We start from the raw sequence: 17194 nt of genomic DNA on the forward strand, positions 1-17194 counted from the left end.
GTCAGGGGAAGAAAAAGGGAAGAAGGGAAAGGGAAAGGAAACTGGTAAGAAGGGTAAGGAAGTGGGAAAGGCAGGAAAGAAGGGAGAGGGTGAAGGCAGTAGTGATAGTGAGGTGGATGGAGGCGAGTGGATAAAAGTGGATAAAAGAGGGGAAGAAGAGTGTAATGAGTAAGATGAATGTAAGTGCGGAAGTGGACTCTTTGTATTCGGAAGAGGGTATGAAAGGACAGAGTGAAAGTAGCGAAAGTGAGAGTGAAAGTGAGAAAGAAGTGAGAAAGGCTATGTAGGTGAGGAGGTACCCCGGTGTGAAAAGTATAATGAGTATGGAAGTAGGGATGTGCATGATTTCTTTAGGGAGTATGAAAGGTTTTGTCAGGATAAGTATGGGGAAAGTAAGAGAGTGTGGGCATGAGAATTAGGAGAATATTTGACTGGGTTTTGCTTGATATGTATAGGGTTATTATGAGTGTGGGGATGTTGAGTATGACAAGGTGAAAGCTAGACTAGTTGAGCAAGCGAGGCGTATGAAAGCGAGTGTTAAGTATATGAGGAAGAATTAATTTGATGAGGCAAGAATGAAAGCTGGGGAAACCTTGTCACTGTATGCTTGTAGGCTGGAGACGTTGGCAAGGAAGAAGTTTGGGGATGATGGGATAGATGAATGTAAGGAGTTAGTACGGAAGTTGTTAGGGACAGTGCCAGATGGAGTTAGAGAATTTGTGAACTTGAAGCGGAAGGAGAAGAAAAGATGGACGAATGAAAGGTTGACCTGGGGAGAAATTTTGGAAATTGTAGAAGATTATGAGCTTGACAGGGTTATAAAGAGAGCAGAAGTGTAAGTGTAAGGGCTGGGGTAGATGAGAGGGTACCAGAGTTGGAAGCTTTAGGGATGCAGTGTTGAGGGGCCCAATGGCCGATAGTGTAATAGATAGGAGTGTAAGAGCAAGTAATGTGGAGGTGCCAGGGAGGATGAATGGTGGGTTTGTAAGGGAACAACGGGTTGGACGGGTTAGGGATAGTAGTGTACAAAGGGGAAGGTCGATGAGTGGAAGTCGAGCGAAGTGTTTTAGATGTGGAAAGGAAGGACATACAAAGAATGAGTGTAGGTGGGCTTTAGGAGCGTGTTTCGGGTGTGGGCAATCGGGACATTTGGTAAGGGAGTGTACGAAAGATAGGGGGGTTAAATGCTACAGGTGCGGACAGGTGGGTCATATTGCTAATGGTTGTAGGGTACCCAGTGAATGTAATATGTGGCAACTGTGGTAAGAATGGGCATTATGCGAGAATGTGTTCAGAACCGAGAGCAAAGTGTGTCGAATGTGGAATGGAAGGGCATGTATCAAGTGTATGTAGACGTAAGAGGGTGACTGTGACAGCGAATTCGGGAAACTGAGTGTGAAGGGGTTCAAATGGGTGGATCCTCCAGGATGCAAGCGGTGCGTGTGATGCATGTACGTGAGGGGTTGTTGCATGAGGATCAGCAATTTGTTTTGATAGAGTATGGTAGGAGACGTAAGAAAGGGAAGAACGTTAAGTTAACTGAATGGTCGTAAGTTGTGTGATAGGGTGTGAGTGCCAAAGTGAAAATGAGTGATAAAGCGTGTAATACGGATGAATGGGATGGTATGAATAGAACGTATAGCATATGCGGGTTTGATATAACTGAGTTGACTGAACGTGTAGGGGTTAGTGAACGGTTGGAGGTGGCGAAAGTGTAAGAGTAAGAGAGCGTAGCAGTAATATACGAGTGATTGAAAGCATGAATGAATCGTTGCAAGAATTGGAAAGGTCAATGAGCGAATGGGACGGGTTAGTTGAAGAATTGGGGGAGGTATTTGGGAACGAGTTAGAGGGTATAGATGAGATTGTGGATGAAATTGAGAGTGGTAATAGTGAAGAAGATAGCGTGAATCTGAGAGAGAATGGAGGAAATGTGAGTTTGAATGTTGCTAGAAGAGAGAATGATTCTGAGAGAATGATTGCGTGCCCGCGAACGCGATCTAGAGGACCTGCTAGTGAGCATCCGTGGGTGTTGCATAAGGCGATTTGAAGGAGGTGTGAAAGGTGTTGGTTGGGAAATGCTAAAAGGGGGGAGAAATATAGAGGGATGAATAAATTTGTTTTTATTTAGCATTTCCCAACGTTTTTGAGAGAGAGAGAGAGAGAGTGTAATTGTCGTTAGTGAGTGCTTCGGTTGTTGGAAGAGGGATGAGGTCGTTAGTTTGTTTACGGCGCTGTCTGTCTGTGGAATATATGTGAGGATTTTTCGGTTTTGAAGGCAGTCTTTAGTCAGAGCTAGTGCCGGTCAGTGGTTCTTGTGTGGGACAGTTTTTGTCGTATGCTTTTCTGGGAGTTGTTGGTTTTCTTGTTGGTGTGCTGTTTATTTGTGTGTGTGTTCTGTTTCTTTTTTTTGTATTTCCTTGTTGTGTTTGTGGTTGTTTGCGGTTGTGGTTGTTGCGGCGACCTTTATCCATCTCCAGCAACCGAAGATCAGGGTGAGTGTTGTTTGTTGTTTTGTTTGTGGGTTTGAATTCCGCCACAGAGGGAGAAGTAATACTGGAATTTTGCCAAAGCAATGAGCTGCAGCTGCTTAAAACGATGTTTAAAAATTAAGAAAGGAGCTGATAAAATACAAAAGTGGAAAAGCAAAAGCAGACTTGTTTATCTACATTTCCATTATCCACACATCAACATTATTTACAAGGACCTCAGCACCTCAATAGATATATAAAATAGCCAAACAATAATTAAACATGAATAAAAACTTTCCATATGGTTGGCAATGCTGTTAACAGTCATATGCCACGCTGAGAAAGGGATATTGTGGAGGTTGTAGGGTGTAGTAAGCATTTTAGGGGGAAGCGGGATTGTAAGTGGGGAGGGATCGAAGGGCCCTTGTCTGCATGACAGGTTCTGCAACAATACTGGCTTAAAAGCACCAAAGTTATATAAAATGTCACTTTGTTAATTTCTTTTGAGTGGCTGATAATGATGTGTGTCCTTCTCACTGCCTTTCATCTCCCCCTCCTCCAATGTATAAGTCCTACTGTGACAATGAATTTATGAGTGTTTAAACTTACAAACAAAATTATTTCAATATTATATAAGCTGAAAAACTTGAACAGATTATGAAGTAACTTAACACCTTTCTCTTTCTCTCTCTCTCTGGGTTATACTTTACTGCTAATTATACTGTATGGCAAACAAAAATTTAAGAATCCTTACTTGCCCAAAATACACCTTAATTTACACTCAACTTAGGCAGTCATTTATTGCTGGGTGAAGCCTTGGGTAAAGTGGCAATGCAATATATTTACTGATAAACACAATTATATAGATCACATTTTAGTAATGGATATAAACTTCTGATAAAATAATCATGCAAAATGCACGAGAGAGAGAGAGAGAGATATAAACTTCTGATAAAATAATCATGCAAAATGCACGAGAGAGAGAGAGAGAGAGAGAGAGAGAGAGAGAGAGAGAGAGAGAGAGAGAGAGAGAGAGAGAGAGAGAGAGAGAGAGAGAGAGAGAGTGTTTCATTGTGGAAATTTTTTATACATTTCATATAGGCTACAGTACAGTACAGTATACTGCAAAGTTTCATTTTTATTTGTGTACAGTACTACAAAGCATATTTTGTGTTTTTTCATAAGCATTTAAGGTACTGTGTAGTGACAAAAATTGCCATTTCTGGGCTCGACCTGTGTCACCCAGTGAAATGGTTCCATTTAGCACTCATTTCTAGGTATAAGAATTGCTACATATACCAGAGAAAAAGCTATCTAGAATGCCGGGGTTACCACCCCCGGATCGAACACCTATAATCAGTGTCGGTATACACTAGGGGTGAGCGAATACCACTATCACAGGCCTTCGTCCAATAGATCTCTCTATTCTCAAAGTCCCAAATTGGATGTGCCGTTACAAACCTGTAACCGAGGATACCCACTCGCTCGCCCACTAAGCATCATCACGAGACCGCAACGTCATTCCAATATTAGCACATCTGCGAGAACACGTTAAAATTTTGATTGGTGATTGTGTTCCCTATTTTGGCAGCTCATCATGTCTTCCACCGAGATTTTCTCACCATCTAAGTTGAGTACTAATTCTGGTTGGATTGTTTGTTGCAGAGGCAACGTATTTTAGGTTTTACGTAGAATTTAGTTACCGTTACAACAGCGCTGTGTCATATCCATGCGTTAGCTGTGTGTTTGCCTCTTCTCGTTTTCGACTTTCAATCCAACTTTTTGATAATTGATCGAATTCTCCTAGTTTTTAATTATACTCCATCTAGTTTGGAGCCTTTGTGGAGAATTTACCGTGTCGCTGGCTGGGGTTGAGAATCGAGTTTTTGCCTCTTCACTATCATGAAGGCATTTGGCCCCCCAATTTCTGACAATAGAATTTGGGTCCTTTTATCAGTCTCTCTTCTCCTCCAGCGTTCTAGTTCCTTCTCGTTGGTGTAAATTATTTATTCATGATGTTAGCTGTTATGTACAAGGAAGGATGACATATATATTCCTAGATTAAGTTTTGCATTTGATTCGGTGTCAGGGAGGCCATTTTGGATACCTTACATGTACCCAAATATGACCGAAGCTAAGGAATATTCCCTGGCTTTCCCTGTCATCGACTCAACTATGTATTTATATAGGTATTTAGATATGTTTAATCCTAGGCTACCCCATTTCACGAATGTTTTCTATGATATTTTGTTTGTCCCTATTTTTGGTAGTGTTATTACTAGTTAAGGTAGTTAACTAGCCTATCCTACTTAGGCTAGGCGTGACAGCGCACTTACACGATGTTCAGGCTTCCTAACTCTCCCGACCAGTCCATTAGGTTTGGGAGGTTAGGTTAGTCTTGTATGCGAGTTCCTTTAGCATGAGGGATCCTCACTTTTTATTTCCTCCTATCCAAGTTTTTTCCAGTCTTGTGAGGGTGGCTGAGCTAGGACCTAGATCCTTCTCTCCCCACACCAGTGGCATTCCCCCTGGCCTCCCTGACTAGTCCAAGAGGCTTGGTTTTTGGAGAGTAGGCTACGATCATTTAACTCCATACTCTCGTGTATTTAGCCTAGTTACCATCCTTTACCTTAATGATTAGAATTTGGTGACGTCACCTGAGCGTTATCCTAACAGGGGGGAAGCCGTTTGCTTACGTTCGGCACCCACGTGGTGGGTATATTCGGCGTCTGGAAGGTACTACCCACCCGACCGGTCGCTGTTTCGCCAGGTTTCCGTCACTTACTACCTTTTCCATACGGGCGGTGTTTCGTTAGCTCGCTTCAAATCGTTTCACTGGTTGGTAGCTGGAGCGTTGAACATTGTTCCGTGAATGCATGATAACAGATAGGGTATGTTAGAATTCATCTCTCCGCCGGTCTAGTCCAGGTTTTCGTTGTTCTTATTCAATTAATCACCCTGGTGGTATGAGTCACGCTGTTGGCGGTTCCCAATATCTGGTCTCCGCCCTGGCGGTTGATAAGGGGCCATACACCGCCCCCCCCTTACTCCGCCATGGTGACACCGCCCCCATATAAGACACAATAAGTTTTTAGTGGCTATTCACGGCGGAATATCATAGAGTACCTGTTTATAACATTTATATTTCCAGTTAGAACATTCGTCAGTTAAGCAATAGTTTAGAATTTGCTGCCGGGATCAGTCCCGGAGGGGTTTTGCCTTGTTCCACTTGTATCGTTTTATAAGCTAAGTTAAGATATTCTCTCATCGCTGGTCCTATTCTGGCGGCTCTTGCTTTAATGATACTCATATACCATCATTCCGCTTACAGATGGTACGTTGTCAGCAACCTGGGTGCTCGGCCGTTCTCCAGCAATCATGCGGACACGTAGTGTGCCACTTGCACTCCAGCTGTGCAGTGCATGTTGGGGATGTGATCGTTTGGCACCCAGACGGCTGTGAAATCTGTTACGCTCTTTACGGACTGGCGTCCGATGAGTCGGTAAGGAATGAGAGCCTGCTAACCTTTAGCCCCTTTCGGTATTGATGCCTCATATAGAAACATACAAATGAGAAGAATGTTTTCAGTTAATTCTACCTTCTTTTCCAGTCTAGCCCGGTAATCCGTGCCTCGGCGCTGTCGTCCCTGAAGATCTGGGTCGGCGGATTCGGGAGGAATGTTGCGTCCGGCAAACCTTACGTGCTCTCGGAGGAGATCTGTAATCTCCTCTACCTTGGTGCCCGAATCTCCGCCGCATTACCGAGGGAATTAGCCGCCCCGATCATTGAAAAGATCAGACTTGAAACGCAACCCTCCCAAGACGACACCCTGTGCGGAGAGGTGGCGGCTATTAACATCCATCTGGAGCCCATGAGTGTTGATGACCATCAGGTAGAAGGTAGGGTGGTAAGTGAGGCAGGCGAGGTTAGTTTGGATAGTTCTTTTATTAATTCACCTTCTTCTTCTTCCTCTTCCTTCCAGGGATTTCCGGATCCAGCTAACCTTGGGGGCAGATTTCGGTCTGTTATACCCAAGGTGAAATCTCAGAAAAAGAAGGACTTACCAAAGTCCTCTAAACCTCAAAGGTCTAACCCGCCAGCTCCCTCTAAGCCGTCTCTGGCTCCCAAACCGGTGGCGTCCACAAGTAAGGCTACTCCCTCTTATAAGGGGTCGAGGTCCAGAAATTCAAAATCTAAGTCTCCACAGCCTGGTTTTGATTCTGAGGCCTTTGTCGATCTGCTAATGCAGAAGATCGACTCAAAAGTGGAAGCTAGGCTAAAGGATCTGGTTACAACCTTACAGCCTTCTGGAGAGTCAATGCAATCATTGGCAAAAATGGGTGCAGGCCCAGGAAAGCTTGCTCTCCGGGTTCATTCAATCCGGAGCAGCACATCAGTCCCATGTTGTCCCGGATGCCTCCAAACTAACCCCCTTTGATAAGGGAAACCCGTGGCAACTGGCCTTACATGCCCCCCTGCATAACGGCACACTGACCATCGAAGGTTTAGGCACTCGTCGTCTGGAGGAACTGGAGTTCTTTCCAGCCGACTTAGTACCCCCCTATCCAGGTTTTGCTAGGTTAACAGAAGAAGCCTGGGTTAGGTCTGATAAGGTCCCTAAAGAGACAGTTATCTTCCCAAGGGACCAAGCTCAATCCACCCTGTTGCGTGCTCTCACAAGTTGGGAGTGCGAGAACACGAAGCTCACCCCTTTCAAGGGAAGTTTTACGATGTTCTCTGTTGGTGACGCCATTCCTACCCCTTGCACTACTAAGATTACGGAGTTGACCCTTCAAGCGGGGCTAGATGGCAAGCCTATGCCTCAACTCCGGGAAACGGATTCTACTTCTCTTCTCTTCCCCGGAGATTCGGAGTGTTGGTTGGGAGCTCCGGCAACCTTTACGGTGGGGAAACTCGACCCCGAGTGTGCCTCCACCCTGTTTAGTGAGTAACTTCCCAAAATTCCGGAAGCTCTGCTCAAAGCAGAATTTGAGGCCAAGTGCAGGTTGAGTCGCTCCCTGCACTCAGTCACCATCTCAGAGGTATCGGCATTAGCCTACATGATGAGCCTTTGTTTCAGGTCCTTACGAAGTCATTATTGGCTTCCTTCCAATCGGACCTTTATGACTTTGTGATAGCCAGACAGAACTGCAGGAAACACATCTTCGCAGAGGCCACCATCAGGCATGAGCCCAATAGACTGGTGAGAAGTTCTATCTGGGGACCTAACCTCTTTCCAGAGGATGAGGTCAATATTGTTATGGCGGAGGGTACTAGAGCGAACCAGAGTCTCCGCTCTCGTTGGGGCCTTCCTTTCAAGAGGAAATTCTCTGAGACCTCCGGACCTCAACCTAAGGAAAAGAAAAGGTTCAGGAGGTTCCAGGGCTTTAAGAGACCTCAAGCCCCAACCGTGCTTCAAGCAGTACCAGTCTCGCAGGTCGGCCAGCCTTCTATATCTAAGGCGCAACCTCAGCAGTTCGTACTGATGCAGCCGACTCAGCATGCTTCCGCTGCGCCAACTTTCGTGACGTCCCCAGCTTTCAACGCCTCGTTTGAGAGCTCTGGGACATTTCGAGGCTACAATAGACATGCGAAGGGTAGCAGGGCTAGAGCCGCCTTCAGAGGTAGGGTAGCATCCAGGCCCCTCTCACGTGGAAGAGGAGGCCGTGGAATCAGAGGAAGTAGGACCTCCCCCAATCAATGAGACACCCCAGGTAGGAGGGAGATTGTATCTCTTCAGGGACCATTGGACCTTCAGCCCGTGGGCCAACAGCATAATCTCAAAAGGTCTGGGATGGAGCTGGAGCAAAGGGCCTCCTCCACCAGTCAGATTCCATCAACACCCATCCCAAGACTTACAGGACTTTGCAACAGAACTCCTGCAAAAGAATGCAATAAAGAAAGTCAGACACTTGAAATTTCAAGGCCGTCTGTTCAGTGTTCCGAAGAAGGACTCACACAAACGAAGAATAATTCTGGATCTGTCCCGTCTCAATTCATTCATTCAATGCGACAAATTTCGCATGCTTACAATCTCGCAGGTACGGACCCTACTTTCTCGTGGGGCCGTCACCACCTCTATAGATCTTACAGACGAATATTATCATGTCCCGATTGCGAGAAACTTCTCCCCTTAACTGGGGTTCAGACTAGGAAAACAAGCATACTCATTCAGAGTCATGCCATTTGGGCTCAACATAGTGCCCAGAATATTTACCAAGCTGGCAGAGACAGTAGTCCAAGAGCTGCGGACTCAAGGGATCATGCTGGCCGCGTATCTGGACGACTGGATAATTTGGGCATCCAATGCCAAAGAATGTCAAAGAGCAACTTATATAGTAATCAACTTCTTAGAGTACCTGGGTTTCCAAATAAACAGAAAGAAATCACGCCTAGTTCCAGCAGCTCAATTTCAGTGGTTAGGAATTCATTGGGACCTAAGCACACATAAACTGTCACTGCCACCAGCAAAAAGGAAAGAAATAGCCAAAGCTACCAGACAGTTCCTCAAAAACAAACATGCCTCTCGTCGTACCCAGGAGAGGATTCTCGGCTCTCTTCAGTTCGCTTCAGTAACAGACTTGCTGCTGAAAGCCCAACTAAAGGACATAAACAGAGTATGGCGGAAACGAGCCAACAGGAGGAACAGAGACAAGCTGTCTCTGATCCCGCAGGTATTGAGGAAAAGGCTTCGACCATGGTCGACAGTCAAGAGTTTGTCGAGATCAGTACCTCTCCAGTTTCCCCCTCCTTCACTTGTGATCAATACAGACACCTCCCTGAGCGGCTGGGGAGGGTATTCCCAACACAAGAAAGTTCAAGGAACGTGGTCGACAGTGTTCCGCCAGTTCCATATCAACATCTTAGAGGCAATGGCAGTGTTCCTACCATTAAAGAAACTACGGCCAGCCAGACAGGTTCACATCAGGTTGGTACTGGACAATACAGTAGTAGTACATTGCCTGAACAGGGGAGGCTCCAAATCGAGCCATATCAATCAAGTGATGATCGCAATTTTCTCCCTAGCAAGGAAACATTGTTGGCACCTGTCAGTCACCCACCTGGCAGGTGTTCGGAATGTCATTGCAGATTCACTGTCCAGGACAACCCCGCTGGAGTCGCAGTGGTCCTTGGACAAGGAGTCGTTCGGGTGGATTTGCCTTCAGGTACCGGGTCTCCAGGTAGACCTGTTTGCCACAGAGAGCAACCACAAACTTCCGTGTTACGTGGCTCCCAATCTGGACCCTCTAGCTTATTCAACAGACGCAATGTCAATCGACTGGAACAGGTGGCAAAGGATCTATCTATTCCCTCCAATAAATTTGTTAATGAAAGTTTTACACAAACTGAGATCTTTCAAAGGTCAAGTAGCACTAGTGGCACCCAACTGGCCGAAGAGCAGTTGGTTTCCTTTACTACTAGAGTTGAAGCTCACTCCCAAACATATCCCCAACCCACAGTTGACACAAGTAGTACAAACTCGGACTGTGTCAGCTTCCTCAAGAATTCTGATTGCCCTAGCTTTAAGGACTTCATGAAATTTGCAGCACAAAAAGATGCTAACATTGACCCTCTTAATACTTTATTCATAGAATCAGATAAGAGAGAATCTACCCTCAGACAGTATGACTCAGCAGTTAGAAAGTTAGCATTGTTTTTGAGGGAATCCAAAGCGCATGAAATGACCACGAACCTAGCGATCTCTTTCTTCAGATCACTATTCGAGAAAGGATTGGCCACTAGTACTGTTACTACAACAAAATCTGCCTTAAGAAGAATATTTTTACATGGTTTTAATATTAATCTTACAGACTCCTATTTTTCGTCAATTCCTAGAGCATGTGCTCGTCTTAGACCAACAACCCGTCCACACACGGTCTCCTGGTACTTAAATGACGTACTTAAATTGACATCAGACACTGATAACGGTTTATGTTCATACCTGAGTCTGTTAAGAAAAACATTATTCTTAGTAAGTCTAGCCTCAGGAGCTAGAATTTCTGAACTGTCTGCTCTTTCTAGAGAGCCCAATCATGTTGATTTCCTCCCGTCAGGTGAAGTTCTGTTATCTCCGGACCCCAGTTTTCTAGCAAAGAACGAAGATCCACAGAATAGATGGTCTCCTTGGAAGATTATTCCTCTTCCACAGGATCTGTCTTTGTGTCCAGTCAATGCCTTAAGGGCTTATTTAAATAGAACATCTAAAAGAACTTCAGGCCCCCTTTTTGTTAGGGAAAATGGAGGTAATATTTCCCTAAAAGCCATCAGGCAACAAATTCTTTATTTCATTAAACAACCAAACCCGGAATCAGTACCTCAGGTTCATGATGTTCGTGCGGTGGCCACCTCAACTAACTATTTCCATGAGTTTTGATGACCTTAAAAAATATACAGGCTGGAAATCACCAACAGTATTTAAACGCCACTATCTTAAGTCTCTAGAGGCTCTTAAATATTCCACAGTTGCTGCAGGAAGTATTGTCCCTCCTGGTCCAGCTCAAGTTTAATTTATGACTGTTCCTTGCCCTCTTTTGCCTGTTAGTATAGTCTCTAGCCTTCCTGTCTCGCCTGCTTGCCCTGCGTCTAGCCTTTGGTCAGCTCTGCTTCACAGCCTGACCCATTCACATTCCGCAGTTACCTTGTTGTTAGTCATATTTTGTTAGCCTTAAGTGTCTTGGTTTGGTTAATTTTTAAATTTTTAACTGTGTGCCTCTTAGTTTTGAGTTTGTGGTTGATCTTATAAATTGTCAGTATTAAAACACAGTGAAGTTTTCTCAGTGAAGTTTTCTCTAAGTTTTATTTAGCTCCATTGTGTAATCTTTGAGATGTGCCACCAAGCTCTTGTATGGCTGATTCTCTGTCACGATTTCACTGGGTGACACAGGTCGAGCCCAGAAAAGGGATTTTGACAAAGGAAAAATCTATTTCTGGGGAAAGACCTGTGTCACCCAGTGACCCATCCCTACACTTCTTTCCCACCCGGGTGATATACTGCGCTTGGTGGGTGCTATTATTGGGATGGCGTTGCAATCTCGTGATGACGCTTAGTGGCCGAGCGAGAGGGTATCCTCGGTTACAGGTTTGTAACGGCACATCCAATTTGGGATTTTGAGAATAGAGAGATCTATTGGACGAAGGCCTGTGATAGTGGTATTCGCTCACCCCTAGTGTATACTGACACTGGTTATAGGTGTTCGACCCGGGGGTGGTAACCCCGGCATTCTAGATAGCTTTTTCTCTGGTATATGTAGCAATTCTTATACCTAGAAATGAGTGCTAAATGGAACCATTTCACTGGGTGACACAGGTCTTCCCCCAGAAATAGATTTTTCCTTTGTCAAAATCCCTTTTTACATCCATATGTTTTTACCATATCCACAAATTTCCAATATTCTCAAGGACCTAGAATGTATTATTGCCAATAATCAAAGGAATGCTGTAACAAAGAAAAGATTTGTACAGTTATACCAAGTGAGGGGTTGCATTACATCACATACTTCTGCAGGTGCATGAAGAGAAACGTTTCAAAGACAACAGTTACAGTATGCATGCACAGCCAACTCCTGTACCCTCGCAGATATGCTACTAACACTAATTTTTTTGTGACTCAACACAAGGATTGAGGCCATGACCAGAAAATTCAGCACTGGTTTCGCTACTAACAGGTTCAGAAGACGAATCTTTGCAACTGCATCTTGGGGTCTGCAGCAAAAGACCACAACCAAAAAACAGTTAAGGTTGCAGCCAGAGACACAGCCATGGTTGTGGCCACATGCAGTAAAGCCTGAAGGTGGCATGGATAACATGGTCTCACAAGAGTTAAATCAGCCACAGTGGTCACTATCAAAGGTGTAGGGCATATATTTATATAGTAGGCATCCGTGAAGGCAGAAGGGGCAACACTGGAGATAATTCCAAAGTCTAAGAGATCACAATCAACTTGTCTACATGGGCCAATACTGTAATAGCAAAAAAACTGATATTGAAAAACAGATTTCCCCCTTCCTAAGACACTCAACAAAGGATGAATCAGTGGACCATCAGCAAATCCCTTGCAGGGTGGCAGGGTAGGCTTGCTGGAAAGGGGATTTCCAAGGTGGTGAGCCTCCATCGGGCACAAAACATGAGTAGACACACTGAGTAAAGACCTACCCTTCCCAACCTTAACAATCTTAGCATAAGGAGAAGGATATAGGAAGTTCATCTAAAGAGACCCCCATCCTTGACTGAACAAATGATGGCAGAGCTCCATTGATCTACAGTCCGGTTCACACACACTGTACACAGTTTTCAGCAGAGAACTGCAGCCCTCAATGCAAAGGTCACTTTAAATCAGGATCCTTACCCAAGTAGGGCATGCAGCAATAAGAATGTCCATCAGCCCTACCCCACAAATATAATTCCGAAAAAATAAACAAGTGATAATTACAAATAACAAAAGAGTAAAAAATAAAATGTAACATATCACAAAAATTCAAATTTAACCATAAATTAATAACATGAAAAAGGGAAATTGCTTCACTGAAGAAAAAAGAAGGCAAGAACAAAAAATAGAGGACTAAATGTAACCCACTGCTATGGAACCAACAATAATACAAATATCACATCACTGACAGATTCTGAAATTTGATACATAAGAAATTCATAATCACTGAAGAAAATCCCATGACTAAACTTCTGTGACAGGACTAAAGCCCCAAAAAAAGATGAACATGCAGTCCCCTGGTGGAAAAAAGGATAAAAATTATTTACTGTCATGATATTATTCCATATATCCAAATAACAGAAAGTGATAGCAGAAAGTGATGCCAACAGTCACAAGGCATACGAAAACAATTACAAAGCAAAAATTTACCGATCACTATTGCAACACCTCAGAGTGTGGCAAACACAGTAAAGACATACATGAAGGAAAATGAATGATAAAGCAGGGGAGAGCTTGATGCACATTTGCACCAAACAGTTCTCTCTCTCTCTCTCTCTCTCTCTCTCTCTCTCTCTCTCTCTCTCTCTCTCTCTCTCTCACAGTTGGAAGGAAGAATGTCCTCTTGTGATTCAAACTGATCTTAATTTGTCTCTCTCTCTCTCTCTCATTTGTACCACCCAACAGTCAGAAGGAAGAATGTCCTCTTGTGATTCAAAATGATCTTAATTTGCCGCCTCCTCTCTCTCTCTCAAGCAGTAGTATGGTCTGGGCATGGGCGGTACAATCTTCTGTGAGTGCGAGAGGCAGTAGTATGGTCTGGGCGTGGGCAGTATGATCTTTTGTCTTTCATGAATTGCCAAGCTTCAGTGACTGGAACACCACTGCACAGAACAGGATCATATATGATTTATAGGTTTGTAATGGACAAATAATCTTCAAGAAAAACCAGTGATGTATGGAAAAGGTAACAGAAATTACCTTCCGTGGTTGGACTTCTAGAAAGAAATCTTGCCAAAAGATATCTGCAACAAGAAAAATCATTATTAGTAATAACATATACAGTACAATGTAAATTCATGCCGTAACCTATGTGAACAACAGTAGCCATAGCATTTAGACAATACACAGGTATTTTAATTTTAAATTTTAACTATTTACAAATTTGATTTTAGGTAAAGTATTTACATTTTACATGCATTTCTCAGTTAAGTAGTCTTCGTTATGCAAATTAAATTTAGCTATGGAGAAAACATGTAAGTGTGCAATAATCTTGAGTACAAGTATCCAGAGTAACTCAATAACCTCATAATTCAAGGTGCAAGAAACCAATACAAGTACTATACGCAGTACAAGACCTCCCAATTTCTTTTGTATTCATACAGCACATGGCTAGTCCATCTGCATGACAGATATATGAACATCCAATTTATTATAAAAGGTAAGATGAAAGTGTTTCAGCACTGTAAAATATATCCTCTGCCTCCTTCCCACTTCTCTCAATCAACAGAATGTTCCTTCACAGCCAGTAAACAAGAATCTATAGAAACCCAACCCTCAACCATAACAGCCCAACAAACGGTGCTGCCATTTGCCTAGAATACTTAAGAGTGGCTGTTGTCATCAAGGACAATAGCATCCACAACTAATAAAAAGAGCTTTTCTGCAAACTCAAATCTGTCTTTCATAAACAAATTGTGTTCCAAGTAGGGAGAACTGCTTACAGAAGATTTTGCGTAACACAAGCTAAAGGTTCTCTGTAGTATCCTTTTGGTGCACAACTACATCACTATCTGCTCTTCACTTATTCTTTGGTCTCCTCTCTCCTGATTGTCAAACTGCTACACTTTCCTTTGCTCCAATTGTCACTTGTCACTTTAGAATACATCCTCAAGCTGAGCCCTCCAAGAGTAAAAATGTGATTAAAGTCTCAATACACTGTCCAAGGTATGATAATTGTTATGCTTAAAAAAATTTTGAAACAGAAAAGTGCGTAATAAATAATTTCATAAGCAGCTTGTCTAAACATTTAGTGTCTAATAGCATTGAAAGGAAAGAATAGGACTATTGGCCAAGTTTCGGATGACAATAAGGCAGCTTCATATATTTCCTTGGCAACAGCACAGGCCAGAAGAGAAAGCTAAAACTTTAGTCTCAGGAGAAAGCATAGATGATATTCCCAGACTTGCACTGTATGTACAACAAGCTCAAGGATTTTCTACAAATTTCAAGCTCATAGCTTAGTCCAAGATCTACAGGAAAAGTTTTTGGATTTTTAATAGTATTTTGGATTTTTAATAGTAAACATTTAATAATAATGAGTAAGGTAGATTACTCATATTAACTTAGTCCCTTCTTGGTTCCTCTGGTACACTAACAATACAGTCGACACCCCGTATTCACGGAGGTTAGGGACCACAACCACCCATGAATACCAAAAATCCGTGATATATTGGTAACACCCCCTCTAAAAATGCTATGTAAAGGTAGTCCCCACTTAACGGCGGAGGTTCAATTTTCGGCTGAGCGCCAATAACCAAAAATCGTCATTAACTGGACCATCACAATAATTATGGTAATAAATGGCATTTACGAAGCCGTAAGCGCTGATAAACCGGTTAACAGTGCCAGAAAACTGCTTACCGACGCCGATAAACCACTTACCGATGCCAATAATAGATCTAGGTAGCTTTATGTGAGGTATACTGTTTTTAAACTTATCTCAAGTAGTGCAAGCCACGTGAGGGAAAGTTGGAATGGCATGGTTGCTTTCAGCATCCTCCTGGGACCAACTTTTCCAATGTGCTAAGTAACTGAAGTACAAATCTGATAAGTTCACTGAAACTCAAGGAATTGGTCACCCAACTTTTAAACAGTCTCTTCTTGGTTGTGCTTGCTTCAAAATTCTTTTCTGCACACCTGGAAAACATTATGGGTCAACTGCTGTGGTCATAGATCAAAACTCTTTTCAATCTGGATGGCCAGGGATTTACAACATGGTACTATCCAGCAAACTTTCACATTTTAGCTGTAGCCAAGATAAAACTCCTAACAAGCTGAGTAGCATTAAACCTGATACTGAAAAATGACACACTGTTTGTAGCAGCATATTAAAGCAACCTAATATGGCAAACAAATGTTTACAGTGTATTTTCTTATTTACCAGATTATCAATTGTTTAATCACACTGGCTCTGTTAAAGCTTGCTTCATTCAAACTCAAAGTACAGAAATAGTCATAACCACAATAAAACTAAAATATGTATTCCTGACCAATTTCTATTTTAAGTGTCCCAACTGTTTCTACGTAGAAGTTTCTTTACACCAATAACAGTATTCAAGAAAACGACTCTGTTCAATCCACAAAATAGCTTTGAAACTACATTTAATTTCAAAACTATCAGTATTCATGAATGACAAGTTTCAAAAAGTTTTTTCCAACTTTCACACGACTATAGGATAATTACAACACCATTGAGCATAATTTCTAACTTACCAGATCTAATTCAGAAACACCATTTGAGTCTGCAGTCAAATGAAACCATTAGACCATATCACAGTCAATAAAACACTATCTGATAATGCAGCAGATACTGACATCAGTGGAACACACAATTACTACATCACATTACAAGTTTTCCAATACATATATAAACTTAAAGAGTTTCACAATATGTAACATGAAAGTGTTTTCTAAAGAAACCTATCAGAATACGGGACTTAGAAACACTTACTTACCCTGCTATTATGGCAAAAATGATGGCTGTGGGAGTCCCCAAAAAGAGCAGCAAACTTGCTACCCAACTGTCACTCCTAACATCAGCTGCTTCCATCTAGGTTTTATGATCACAAATCTTATGAATACTGAATGGTTAGGTGTTGCCCTTAACACTCATTTGAAGAAGGAATAGCAAGGAGGAAGGGAAGAGGCCACCCTGAAACATTGTGTTTGGTGAATGGACAACAGCATAGCAGGATCATGAGGAAATAAAATCTTCTAACTACAGACAAACAATGCAAGCGTCAATCAAACATTTACGTAAATTGTATGAATCTTTGTACCCCTTTATGACCACCAACATCAAGGCAATGATTACATGCTTAGACAGAAAGCTCGTTATTACAGAACAGATTTCATAAACCAAATCACCTACAGGGTTGCATTCAAAATCACATGTTCACAAGTGCAAGAACCAAACATGCATTAGAATAAATATCCAAAGAGTATTATCAGAATGACCTGCAACAGTTACAACACTGTTAAGTGGTATTAATATTATATACAAATTTAACTGGCATTT

General features: G+C 42.6%; 1 protein-coding gene across 1 annotated transcript in view; it reads right to left on the reverse strand.

Annotated features, from left to right (window-relative positions):
• LOC136831219 (E3 ubiquitin-protein ligase RNF170-like) overlaps positions 1–17194 on the reverse strand; it is a 44468-nt gene that overhangs the window by 14731 nt on the left and 12543 nt on the right. The window contains exons 2-3 of the mRNA XM_067091235.1: positions 16632–16828; positions 13876–13919 (exon numbers count right to left, since the gene is read on the reverse strand). Coding sequence (XP_066947336.1) covers positions 13876–13919; positions 16632–16726 — 139 coding nt within the window. The 5' untranslated portion in view covers positions 16727–16828. The remainder of the gene's footprint in view (positions 1–13875; positions 13920–16631; positions 16829–17194) is intronic.

The sequence above is a fragment of the Macrobrachium rosenbergii genome, chromosome 48, assembly GCF_040412425.1.
Source record: "Macrobrachium rosenbergii isolate ZJJX-2024 chromosome 48, ASM4041242v1, whole genome shotgun sequence".
Lineage (NCBI taxonomy): Eukaryota > Metazoa > Arthropoda > Malacostraca > Decapoda > Palaemonidae > Macrobrachium > Macrobrachium rosenbergii.